General features: G+C 48.8%; 1 protein-coding gene across 1 annotated transcript in view; it reads right to left on the bottom strand.

Annotated features, from left to right (window-relative positions):
- The window catches only part of LOC144695494 (butyrophilin subfamily 3 member A3-like), an 89,031-nt gene that overhangs the window by 62,715 nt on the left and 10,555 nt on the right, over nt 1–15,761 (bottom strand). Inside the window, exon 2 of the mRNA XM_078566371.1 lies at nt 11,114–11,199. Coding sequence (XP_078422497.1) covers nt 11,114–11,171 — 58 coding nt within the window. The 5' untranslated portion in view covers nt 11,172–11,199. The remainder of the gene's footprint in view (nt 1–11,113; nt 11,200–15,761) is intronic.

Genomic DNA, 15,761 nt, shown 5'->3' with positions numbered 1-15,761 from the left:
GGACACACACACACGGACGGACACACACACACACGGACGGACACACACACACGGACGGACACACACGGACACACACACACACGGACACACACACACACGGACACACACACACACGGACACACACACACACGGACACACACACACACGGACACACACACACACGGACACACACACACACGGACACACACACACACACGGACACACACACACACACGGACACACACACACACACGGACACACACACACACGGACACACACACACGGACACACACACACGGACACACACACACGGACACACACACACGGACACACACACACGGACACACACACACGGACACACACACACGGACACACACACACACGGACACACACACACACGGACACACACACACACGGACACACACACACGGACGGACACACACACGGACGGACACACACACACGGACGGACACACACACACACGGACGGACACACACACACGGACGGACACACACACACGGACGGACACACACACACACGGACGGACACACACACACACGGACGGACACACACACACACGGACGGACACACACACACGGACGGACACACACACACGGACGGACACACACACACACGGACGGACACACACACACGGACGGACACACACACACGGACGGACACACACACACGGACGGACACACACACACGGACGGACACACACACACGGACGGACACACACACACACACACACACACGGACGGACACACACACACGGACGGACACACACACACGGACGGACACACACACACACGGACGGACACACACACACACGCGGACGGACACACACACACACACGCGGACGGACACACACACACGCGGACGGACACACACACACGCGGACGGACACACACACACGCGGACGGACACACACACACGCGGACGGACACACACACACGCGGACGGACACACACACACGCGGACGGACACACACACACGCGGACGGACACACACACACGCGGACGGACACACACACACGCGGACGGACACACACACACGCGGACGGACACACACACACGCGGACGGACACACACACACGCGGACGGACACACACACACGCGGACGGACACACACACACGCGGACGGACACACACACACGCGGACGGACACACACACACGCGGACGGACACACACACACGCGGACGGACACACACACACACGGACGGACACACACACACACGGACGGACACACACACACACGGACGGACACACACACACGGACGGACACACACACACACGGACGGACACACACACACACGGACGGACACACACACACACACGGACGGACACACACACACACACGGACGGACACACACACACACGGACGGACACACACACACACGGACGGACACACACACACACGGACGGACACACACACACACGGACGGACACACACACACGGACGGACACACACACACACGGACGGACACACACACACACGGACGGACACACACACACACGGACGGACACACACACACACGGACGGACACACACACACACGGACGGACACACACACACACGGACGGACACACACACACACGGACGGACACACACACACACGGACGGACACACACCCACGGACACACACACGGACACACACACGGACACACACACGGACACACACACGGACACACACACGGACACACACACGGACACACACACGGACACACACGGACACACACACGGACACGGACACGGACACGGACACACACACACACACACACGGACACACACACACACGGACACACACACACACGGACACAAACACACACGGACACACACACACACGGACACACACACACACGGACACACACACACACGGACACACACACACACGGACACACACACACACGGACACACACACACACGGACACACACACACACGGACACCCACACACACGGACACACACACGGACACACACACGGACACACACACGGACACACACACACGGACACACACACGGACACACACACACACGGACACACACACACACGGACACACACACACACGGACACACACACACACGGACACACACACACACGGACACACACACACACGGACACACACACACACGGACACACACACACACACGGACACACACACGGACACACACACGGACACACACACGGACACACACACGGACACACACACGGACACGGACACGGACACGGACACGGACACGGACACACACACACACGGACACACACACACACGGACACACACACACACGGACACACACACACACACGGACACACACACACACGGACACACACACACACGGACACACACACACACGGACACACACACACGGACGGACACACACACACGGACGGACACACACACACGGACGGACACACACACACGGACGGACACACACACACACACGGACACACACACACACACGGACACACACACACGGGGACACACACGGACACGGACACACACACGGACACGGACACACACACACACACGGACACACACACACACGGACACACACACACACGGACACACACACACACGGACACACACACACACGGACACACACACACACGGACACACACACACACGGACACACACACACACGGACACACACACACACGGACGGACACACACGGACGGACACACACACACGGACGGACACACACACACGGACGGACACACACACACGGACGGACACACACACACGGACGGACACACACACACGGACGGACACACACACACGGACGGACACACACACACACGGACGGACACACACACACGGACGGACACACACGGACACACACACACACGGACACACACACACACGGACACACACACACACGGACACACACACACACGGACACACACACACACGGACACACACACACACGGACACACACACACACGGACACACACACACACGGACACACACACACACACGGACACACACACACACACGGACACACACACACACACGGACACACACACACGGACACACACACACGGACACACACACACGGACACACACACACGGACACACACACACGGACACACACACACGGACACACACACACGGACACACACACACACGGACACACACACACACGGACACACACACACACGGACACACACACACGGACGGACACACACACGGACGGACACACACACACGGACGGACACACACACACACGGACGGACACACACACACGGACGGACACACACACACGGACGGACACACACACACACGGACGGACACACACACACACGGACGGACACACACACACACGGACGGACACACACACACGGACGGACACACACACACGGACGGACACACACACACACGGACGGACACACACACACGGACGGACACACACACACGGACGGACACACACACACGGACGGACACACACACACGGACGGACACACACACACGGACGGACACACACACACACACACACACACGGACGGACACACACACACGGACGGACACACACACACGGACGGACACACACACACACGGACGGACACACACACACACACACGGACGGACACACACACACACACACGGACGGACACACACACACACACACGGACGGACACACACACACACACACGGACGGACACACACACACACACGGACGGACACACACACACACACGGACGGACACACACACACACGGACGGACACACACACACACGGACGGACACACACACACACGGACGGACACACACACACACGGACGGACACACACACACACGGACGGACACACACACACACGGACGGACACACACACACACGGACGGACACACACACACGGACACACACACACGGACACACACACACGGACACACACACACGGACACACACACACGGACACACACGGACACACACACACACGGACACACACACACACGGACACACGGACACACACGGACACACGGACACACACGGACACACACACACGGACACACACACACACGGACACACACACACACGGACACACACACACACGGACACACACACACACGGACACACACACACACGGACACACACACACACGGACACACACACACACGGACACACACACACGGACGGACACACACACACGGACGGACACACACACACGGACGGACACACACACACACGGACGGACACACACACACGGACGGACACACACACACGGACGGACACACACACACGGACGGACACACACACACGGACGGACACACACACACGGACGGACACACACACACGGACGGACACACACACACACGGACGGACACACACACACGGACGGACACACACACACGGACGGACACACACACACACGGACGGACACACACACACGGACGGACACACACACACGGACGGACACACACACACGGACGGACACACACACACGGACGGACACACACACACGGACGGACACACACACACACACACACACACGGACGGACACACACACACACACACGGACGGACACACACACACACACACGGACGGACACACACACACACACACGGACGGACACACACACACACACACGGACGGACACACACACACACACACGGACGGACACACACACACACGGACGGACACACACACACACGGACGGACACACACACACACGGACGGACACACACACACACGGACGGACACACACACACACGGACGGACACACACACACACGGACGGACACACACACACACGGACGGACACACACACACACGGACGGACACACACACACACGGACGGACACACACACACACGGACGGACACACACACACACGGACGGACACACACACACACACGGACGGACACACACACACACGGACGGACACACACACACACGGACGGACACACACACACACACGGACGGACACACACACACACACGGACGGACACACACACACACACGGACGGACACACACACACACACGGACGGACACACACACACACACGGACGGACACACACACACACGGACACACACACAAAGGCTCCAAGCTTCAAGCTTAAAGAGCTGAAAGCTGCAGGACGCAGATTTAAGAGATATAGAGGCTTGTGAAAAGCCAGAAGGTCCAAAGAGATGGCTGAAGGTCTGTAACTCTTTGCTATGGGCATGTGAAGCAGTGGTGTACTGTTAACAGCTGAGCAAAAGAGTGCATGGAAGCAAGCTTGAATGCATGTGGTGACCCAAGGGAGAGGAAGATCGGAAGGAGAGCTCAAACGCCTGGAGGTGGACTGTTGTGGAAGCCGTCAGTTTGGGAGAAATTCCAAAATGAGTTCTTGGAGACTGGAGATTGGAAACCCTCATGTAAATGATGGAGTTCAGTGAGACCGGTTGGCCCACAGTGTGACAAACATCTGGGGGGAGTTGACAAGAGATCCATAGCATCTGTCTGGGGTGGCATTTGTCACTTGGTTTCAGAGTGTGATGACATCATTGCTGATTGTCATAAAAACACATCTAGTTCACTAATGCCCTTTAGGGAAGGAAATCTGCCGTCCTTAACCTGGTATGGCCTACATGTGACTCCAGACCCACAGCAATGTGGTTGACTCTTAAGGGCCCATAAGGGACCAAGGGGGCAATCTATGGGTGGAGCCAGAGGACATCGCTAGAGTGTTGAATGAATACTTCATGTCCATCTTCACCCAGGAGAATGAGGATGAAGGTATTGAACTCGGGGAGAGAGACTGCAAGATGATTTGTGTCCCAGAATGCTGAGGGAGGCAAGGGAGGAGATCGCAGGGGCTCTGACCCGAATTTTTAATTCCTCTCTGGCCACGGGGGAGGTGCCAGAGGACTGGAGAACAGCTAATGTGGTTCCGCTATTTAAGAAGGGTTGTAGAGATAAGCCAGGGAACTACAGGCCAGTGAGTCTCACGTCAGTGGTAGAGAAACTATTGCAGAAATTTCTGAAGGAGAGTATCTATCTCCACTTGGAGAGGCAAGGTTTGATCAAGGATAGTCAGCATGGTTTTGTCAGAGGGAGGTCATGCCTAACAAATTTGATTGAATTTTTTGAGGAGGTGACCAGGTGTGTAGATGAGGGTAGTGCAGTTGATGCAGTTTATATGGATTCCAGCAAAGCCTTTGACAAGGTCCCACATGGGAGACTTATAAAGAAGGCAAATGCACATGGGATACAGGGTAATTTGATAAGGTGGATTCAAAATTGGCTTAGCTGTAGGAAGCAGAGGATGATAACAGAAGGATGCTTTAGTGACTGGAAGCCAGTGTCTAGTGGCGTACCACAGGGATGTGTGCCCAGTCCCCTACTATTTGTCATTTATATAAACAACATAGATGACTATGTGGGGGGTAGGATTAGCAAGATTGCGGATGACACAAACATTGGCCGGGTGATTAACAGTGAGGTTGATTGTCTTGGGCTACAGGAAGATATAGACGGGATGGTCAAATTGGCAGATAAGTGGCAGATGGAATTTAATCCTGAAAAGCGTGAGGTGATACACTTTGGAAGGAGTAATTTGACAAGGAAGTATTCAATGAACGGCATGACACTAAGAAATTCTGAGGAACAACGGGACCTTGGCGTGTGTGTCCATAGATCTCTGAAGACGGAGGGGCATGTTAGTTGGGTGGTGAAAAAGGCATAAGGGACACTTGCTTTTATCAATCGAGGCATAGATTACAAAAGCAGGGAGGTCACGTTGGAATTGTATAGAACCTTGATGAGGCCACAGCTGGAGTACTGTGTGCAGTTCTGGTCACCACATTATAGGAAGGATGTGATTGCACTGGAGGGGGTGCAGAGGAGATTCACCAGGATGTTGCCTGGGATGAAACATTTAAGTTATGAAGAGTAGTTGGATAGACTTGCGTTGTTTTCGTTGGAGCAGAGAAGACTGAGGGGTGACCTGATCGAGGTACACAAGATTATGAGGGACATGGACAGGGTGGATAGAGAGCAGCTGTTCCCCTTAGTTGAAGGGTCAGTCACAAGGGGACACAAGTTCAAGGTGAGGGGCAGGAGGTTTAGGGGGGAATGAGAGGAAAAACTTTTTTACCCAGAGGGTGGTGACGGTCTGGAATGCACTGCCTGGGAGGGTGGTGGAGTTGGGTTGCCTCACATCCTTTAAAAAGTACCTGGATGAGCACTTGGCACGTCATAACATTCAAGGCTACGGGCCAAGTGCTGGTAAATGGGATTAGGTAGGTAGGTCAGGTGTTTCTCACGTGTCGATGCAGACCTGTCGGGCCGAAGGGCCTCTTCTGCACTGTGATTCTGATTCTGTGATTCTGTGTGGTATAGTTCACAGGTCGACTAGTGGTTTACATGGGTTGTGTACTTACTGTGAATATTGGAGTATAAGATAGCTTTTGTAATTTGTGTTATCCTTACAAATCTATATATACCTGTCAAGGTTTGTTGTGGGTGAAGGAGTATTGTAAGATAGTTTATTTTTTCTTGTAAATAAATGTTTTATTCTTTTGTTAAAAGTTTGTCAGCTGACTCCAGTGACTCTGTTCAGAAGCCACTCTCTACACACCTAAATAAACAAATAAAAGCCAGGATCTATCAAGCCGGGTTCCACCCTAGGATCAGGCTTGTCCTGTTGTACCATCAGTTGGGATCATAACAGTCGTTATGGAGACAGAGCTTTAACGGGATGTTGTGACTCACAGTGGTCACTGACATCTGGGTGGTTGCTGAGAAACCTGTGGGACCTGTCTTGGTCACATCTGCCATTTAATGTGCAGTGTGATGTGTTTAATCACAGTTTGCCTGTTAATTCACATTTACCTCATGTTAGTTCAGAATGTTAGAGTATAAGATAGATATTGTAGATTGTTTTACATTTTGGACTTTGTGTAATAATGTTTATTTTGTTGGCTAAAACTGTGAATCTTGTGGCTTTATTCTCCTAGTTGATAATTGGGATTTCAAAAGTTTGTCTATTTTGAACAAGAAATTACTGGTCCCTAACTAGTTTGTAACAGGTCATTAATTAGTAAAATAGCCTGCTCCCTGGTTGGCTCCAGTGTTCTAAGAAACTGTCTGAATGCATTTTATGAACTCAAGCGCCAGCTACCTTTGAAAATGTTATTTATCTAATCTATATGAAGATTAAAATCTCCCATGATTATTGCTGCACCTTTCTTGCAAGCCCCCCGATCCACCCCTTTTGATTTATACTCTGTCCTAAAATGTAGCTACTGTTTCGGGGGGGGCCTGTTAACCACTCTCACCAGTGACTTCTTTCCTCTGCTATTTCTTATCTGCAGCCAAACTGCTTCTAAATCTTGATCTCCTGAATCAAGATCATTTCTCACGACTCTACTAATCTCATCCTTTGTTAACGCAGCTACCTCACATCCTTTTCCTTTCTTCTTGTCATTTAAAATGTCAATTATCCTTGAATATTCAGGTCCCAGCCGCGGTCTCTTTACAACAATGGGTGGGATTTTCCAGCCCCTTCTGCCTCTGGGATCGCCCAGTCCTGCTGAAAGTCAATGGACTTTTGGCTGGGCTACTGCGTCCCCCGTGGCGAGTCCCACCATGGCAGGGCTGGAAAATCCTGGCCCATGTCTCTGAAATGGTTATATCATATTCATTCATTTCCATTTGCATTATCAATTAATCCATCTTGTCACGAATGCTGTGTACATGCAGATAAAGAGCCTTTAAATCTGTCTTTTTTCTTGCTATTTTTCTCTACTCTGATCTTATTTGCTTGTGCACCATTATGTTTACATGCTCCATCCCTTCCTGTCACACTCTCTTATCATTACCCATATCACTACCCTGCACTGTTGCCCTGTCCTTTCTCTTTAGCCTTCCAATTCTCCCTTCACACGAACGCTCCCCTCCCCCCGTCACCTCCACTATTTACTGTTAAGCCCTCTCTACAGCCCTAGGTATAAGATTCGCCAGGACACTGGTCTCGGTGCAGTCCAGGTGAAGGCCACCCCTGATACAGCTCCTGCTTTCTCCTGTACTGGTTCCAGTGCCCCATGAATTGAAACCCAATTCTCCCACATCAACCTTTGCATCACGCATTCAACTCTCTGATCGTATTTACTCGATGCCAATTTGCTTGTGGTCAGTAGTAAACCAGAGATTATTACATTTGTGGTTCTGCTTTTTAATTTATTCCCTAGTGTTGAGAACACCATATCTTCATGAACTGGATTTTTATTTTAAAATATGGACATTGCATTATCTGGACATATGGATGCTGACCTGGAGTATTTTTTTTAAAAAAGGGTCACAAGTTCACCTCGGAACTGTCAACAAACGCACCTTTTCCCAAGAGATCACCTGACCAGCATGGTACCCGAGGAAGAGCTGTTTATTTGCTTTGAACTACAATCACTTTAATTGGTGGTGGGGGTGGGATACTGGTAAATGGACAGGCAAGATATTTACTGGAAATTACATGGCAGAGACAAGCTTTATGTTTTGAACCTGTTGTTCTGTGAATTCGGTCTTGCTGGGGAATGAGCTGAGCAGGAAGACTATCCTAACTGACTCTCTCTCTCTGCCTTGGCTGAAGGTCTGAATGTGGTTATAAACCTGCAGACAGAGGACCCTTCTCTGAGTGTAACTTGTCTGCAATTTGGATTTGCAAAGCTGAGACAGGAAGAATTGGTCCAGCTCTATATTCTCTTCCACGTCAAACCTGCGTTTGGTGAGAAACTCCACACATCTACTCACATGAGGGAGCTCCAGATTGACAGTGTTGAGACCCCTGTGAACTTTATCCTTCATTTTATAATGCCAATGCTCTAAAGCCCATCTTTGCAAAGGGGCCCTGTCTGTTTGCCCTTTGTTTGTTGTGCGGGGGCCGGGGAGGTGGCGGGCTAGTGTATTTTTAAAAGGAAAGCTAGTTCTACTTCTAATACAGGACAACTTGCAAGTCCAAAATACAGTTGCTGAGACTTTTCTAGAGGTGGAAGCAGTGCAGCACATTTCCACGTACTGGAAGCTACATATATTAATATAGAGGGTCCTGTTCTTTGCAGACGGAAAGAACATGTGCATGGATTGCACCTGTTGTTTCAGCTAAACAAAATAAGTGACAGCCATTCACTGACTCATTTCTCAGGGTCAAGCTGCCTGGTTTAAATCTCAAAAATTGCTTGGCAGTTAACTGGTATTCTTGGTTTTCTTGCGAGTGCCCTAATGAGTGCAAGATGAAAAGTTTAAACGTGTCTCTTTTTTTCAGCAATGCTAAAGTTAAAAATAAGGAGCAGAGCAATTGGTCTGAATTAAAGAGAGAAAGCTGCGAGGAGCAGACTTCTAGCAAAGTGGGCTGGAGAGAAGCCAGAATATCTGAGGAGGCAGGTGATCCTTTACTGCAAGCCTTTGGAGCAGTGGTGTTCTGATTGGAATGGGCGAATATCTGAAGGTGTGCTTGGAAAGTGAAGTTTGAATGTATGCAGATATCCAGGGAAAAGAAACTTCAGAAGGAGAGACTGGAACCCTGGCGATGGATCATTGTTGAAGACGTCTGAGTGGAAGTGATATTTGGGAGACAATTACAAGGCAACTTCTTCGAGGGTGGAGATTGGAAGCCCCTGTGAGAAAGACAGAGTTACAGTGGGACCGGTGCAACAAGCGTCTGGGGGTGGGGCTGATGAGAAATCCATAGAACCTGCATCTGTCACTAGTTTTTGGAATGTGGTGCCTCTGACCACAATTTACCTATTAATTCACATGTACAACATACTTACTCTGAATAGTAGAGTATAAGATAGATTCTGTAAACTGTGTTATCTTTATGAATTTGTATGTATTTGTAAAGGTATAGTTGAGGTGAAGGAATAGTGTGATTTAACTCATTTACTGGTATTTGTATTGAAATCTTCCAAACTTCTTTGCCAATGTAATAGAGCTAATTTTTCTTGTTCAATATATATTTTATTCTCTGTGTTAAAAGTACACTAGCAGACTCCTGTGAATCTGTTCAGTAACTGCCCTCCACGTTTTCTAAAAACAATAAAAGTTGGGATCTATCAAGCCAGCTTTCACTCTGGGATCTGACTTGTCCAGTATTAACATCAGCCGGGGTCGTAACAATGGCGACTGGTAATAAAAACTAAAGGAGTTATAATGATTCGTACCATATACTGAGATCAGAGTCACAAGCAGCAAGAGCGCAACGTAGTGAACCTCTTTCATCTTGAGATCTTATCAGAAGAACCATCACCTGAGGAAGAGAGAGAAAGATGTAACAGGTTCATTATTTGTCATAAATCTGAAATGTACAGGGCTCATATACCATTGTTAAACAGGCTGTGCACCACTAATAGCAAGGTTTTGGTGAAATATGAGACTCTGTGGGCCTGAAGCTCCTGAACATATCTTATGAACATTTATGCGTCACATTTTTTTTACCCTTGCACGTTGTTTTGTGTCTCTATCTGGAGTCTTTCATAAAAGATTATGATAGGTGTTCATCTGAAGATGATCCTGCATGAAGGTGAGTCAGTCTTTTCCTTTTATTCTTTTCCTGAGATGTGAGCTTCGCTGCAAGGTCAGCACTTATTCCTCATCCCTAATTGCCCTTGAGAAGGTGGTGCTGAGCTGCCTTCTTGAACATCATGAGAACCAGGGAACACCAGTTTAAGGTGAATGGCAAAAGGAGCAAAGACATGTAGAAAAACACCATGTGGTTAGAAACTGAAATGCATTGCCTGAGTGTGTAGTGGAGGTAAATGCAAAAGGGATTTGGATAAGCAGTTGATAAGAAACATTTGCACAGCTACGAGGAAAAGCCAGGGGAGTGGGAGCAGCTGAGTAGTTCTGGCAGACATGACAGAGCAGATGATCATTTTCTGTGCTATGATTTTATGATAACTGCTCTGCTCTTCTTAGAAATAGTGTCATGTGATCATTTACATCTACTGAGAAGCAGGAGGCCATTTGGCCCATCATGTCTATGCTGGCCCTCTGAAGGAGCAATTTACCTAGTGCCTATCCCACGCCTGTTCACCCACATAGCCCTGTGATTTTTTCCTTCTTAGGTAATTATCCAATTCCCTTTTGAAAGCCTTGATTGAACGTGCCTCCACCACACTCCCAGATAGTGCATTCCAGATCATAACCGCTTGCTGCGTGAAAATGTTTTTCCTCTTCTTACCATTGCTTCTTTTGCCAGTTACCTTAAACCTTCACTCTCTGGTTCTCGATCCTTCCACCAATGGGAACAGTTTCTCCCAATCTTCCCTGTCCAGACCCCTCATGATTTTGAATACCTCTGTCAAATCTCCTCTCATCCCTCTCTTCTCCAAAGAGAACAGTCCCAACTTCTCCAATCAATCTATCTATCTTCTATCTATCTTCCCAGATTGCTGAGAGTAGCATGGGTAGAAATTTTAGAGGTGCTGGTCACAATCTTACGATCTTCTTTAGATAAAGGTGCCAAAGGACTGGAGATTGCAAATGTTACACCCTTGTTCAAGAGAAGGTGGGGGGTGGAGAAAGGAATCTGGAATCTAGAAACTACTGGTCGTCCACTGGTGGAGCAGCTTTTAGAAACAATAATCTGGGAGAAAAATAACAGTCACGTGGAGAAGCATGGCATAATGAAGTACCACCAGCATGGGTTTGTTATGTTTGACTAGCTTGATTTGTTTTTTTTGATGAGGTAACAGAAGGGGTGAATGAGGGATGATGGTTGATATTGAGTGTATGAACGGTGTTTAATGAAAAATTACTTATTAGGCTTGTTAGAAAACGTGAAGCAGCAAAGATACAAACTTGGCTAAGGTTAGAAAACAGAGTTGTGGTGATTGGCTGTTTTACAGACTGGAATAAAGTATAGGGTGGCGTTTCCCAAGGTTTAGTACTAGGACTACAAACAGAAAATGCTAGAAGTACTCAGCAGACCTGGCAACATCTGTAGGGAGATAAACAGAGTTAATGGCCCAGATCTTCTGGTCAGCGGTGATGCTGGAGCGATCACTTTTGAATGCAAAGATAATTGCAACACGACTGTTTAGGTTCATCCAGCCGGGCCTTCATCCTGGCTGCAGCAGCTATCACTCAGCCCAGCCACCCATGGAGAGAAATGGCAAAGAGGACAATGGGAGAGGGCACAGCCCATTTTCACAACTTCAGCTGCCATGTTCAGGTAAACTTTTAAATTCTTAAGGGTTTCAGTGGGGTGAGTGGGTGGGAGAGTGGGTGAGAGAGTGGGTGATTGGGTGGGAGAGTGCGTGAGTTGGTTGGAGAGTGCGTGGGTAAACAGGTGGGTGGGTGCATGGGTGGATCAGTTGGTGAGTGTGAGTGAGTGAGTGGGCATGCGAGCGGGTGGAGGGCTGAGTGAGTGGCTGGGGATGGGCAGTCATGTTGCAGGGGAATAATAGGGAGGGGCAAAGTTGGGGCAGGGGTGTATGTTGGTTGGGGATGTTTGGCTGGGTTCTGCTGTTAATTACTGACCTACACCAGAAACTAAATTAAACAGCAGAACAATACCAGGGTAAGTAGCCCAAATCTCTGACACCAAGGTCAGCGTGGGAGACATTCTCGGAGTGCTAACCTGGTTTAAATTTCTCACACAATTACTGCGAATGTGCGCAGGTCAGGACTTCAGAAAATTCCCAAAGTGCAACAGCGGCGATCGTCTCAAAATTCGCTGCTGTTGGCATCAGAAGATCCAGCCCATTACCTCAGGTCAATGAACTTTCATCCGATCCTTCAGGTCATCAACCTCAATTGTTAATTTTGTTTCTGTCTGCACAGATGCTGCTAGACATGCTGAATATTTTCAGTATTCTCTGTATCTTTCATAATGATATGAGATCAACAGCCACCCACAAAATGCTGCATTTCTATCAATACTGAATGGAGAGCCCAAACTGTGACAATCACAATGTTTGTGATTGACCAAAACCGACACATTCAATTAAATGATTAAAATGGTGGACAAAAAAACTAAATGTTGCAAATGCTGGAAATCAGAAAACAACATGTCAGAAATAAAACTGGAAATATTCAGCAGCTCAGGCAGTGTCTGTGGGGAAAACAGACGTTAACACTTCGTCTCAGACCCTTTGCCAGGACAGGAAGATATTACAGATGAACACCACTGAAAAAGGAAAGGGCACAGGAAAAGAAACAGAATGACCTGTAGACTGCTTGGGTGGAGAACAGGAGATGATGAAATGGTAGAAGTGATATTCACATGGGATAAAATGGGGAATGGGAATGGTCAAAGAAATAAAAGAAATAAGAAATCTAAGACACAGAGCGTGTGTGAATAGTCAGAATATGGATGGAAAGGGAAACATGAAAAATCAGCAAAGCAGGTGAAACTCCAGGGACTTTGGGAGACTGGTGGAAAAGAAATGCAGTTTGACACCAAGGATACAGATCACCTGGTAAGACTGTCCTGACAGGGGATCCTATAAATACCAGAACATCCATCACACAGGGAGCACTTACAGCCAGAGCGGAAAATGACAGCTATTGTTAATGTCTGATGTTGTTCGTATTAAGGGCACAGAGTTGTAGAGAGCCTCATAGGAAGATAACACTTTACTCATTGTATTCACAACACACAGCCAGTCTGTCGTCTCTGAACTCATAGATTTTTCTGTTGAAAAGTACCCAGCATGTCAGTGAAATTTTAAGGCCCAACCTCACACTGACTGGAACCATTAAAACATCCAAATCCAATTAGAGTTTTTAATCACAGCTTTCCCATGTGGAATGGGAAACAGGGCTGCTCCTCATGGATCACCTACATCAGGCACCAAACAAGGGGCAGAACAATACGCTCTGTGATCAGGAGCGTTTCTCGCTTCGCGGAGTGTAATATGGGGAGTGATGCCGTTGGGCGCGGTTTATGATGTCATAATGCCGGTTTCCAATAATACGGCACCAGTGGGCCAAAAAGTCGGGAACCCACCCATGTTATTTAAATATTAATTTAAAGGGCAATTCAGCTAATTAAGACCCATCTCACTACAATAATACGGTCAGAAGGCAATAGTGCACCTTCAGGGTGAGATTTATGACAGGTGGGGAAGGGCAAGCTTGTTTGAGTGGGTTTTAAAACTGCAGCTGAGACCAGACTCTCAGATTTGCAGTTCAAACTCTATTGCCTGCAGGGACTGTTCATTTGAGTGGACAGAGGAAGCTTTTGTGTATTTTTTCATGAGGAGGAATCTCCTTTCATTCAGAGGACCCTTTTGATCGTTCATTGAATATTCTCCTATCCGTAACACAAGGGTGAGGCGTGAAAACTCTCAGAGGCAGATGGGGATTGTGGTCCCTGTTGGAGACACAACCTCAAGTGAGGAGGAGGAGAGATTAGAAGGAGGAGGAGGAGAAAGGGAGGGATGAAGAAGGGAAAACAGGGACACTCGGGATGCTGTGGTTCTCCATAAAGGGGACAGAGCAGTGCCAAACGCAATGGTCAGGAAGAGTTAACAAACCCAGGAGGCAGAGGTGATCTTATACTGACCCAAGAATACACAGGCAGAGATTTAGCTACCTGCAGCTGAGCAAGACTCAGTGCAGGAGAAGACTCAGGCTTTCAAGAGCCACTGTGACATCGCTATGTGAGATGCTTACAAGTGAGATCTCATCCAACCACCTGGTGCCTGTCACATTGAAGGTAACAGCAGCACTTTACTTCTTCACAACAAGCACATTCCAGGCAGCCTCTGGAGACCGATAGTAATTGTAGTTTTGTTAAATGTTGGACTGTAGCTTTAAGAATAGTCCTGTGATGTAAGGTCACATGATCTGTGTAAACCAATG

This window comes from Cetorhinus maximus, chromosome 21, assembly GCF_964194155.1.
Source record: "Cetorhinus maximus chromosome 21, sCetMax3.hap1.1, whole genome shotgun sequence".
NCBI classification, from domain to species: Eukaryota; Metazoa; Chordata; class Chondrichthyes; order Lamniformes; family Cetorhinidae; genus Cetorhinus; species Cetorhinus maximus.
The sequence above is the reverse complement of the archived record's forward strand: the minus strand, read 5'-3'. Positions and strand labels throughout refer to the sequence as shown.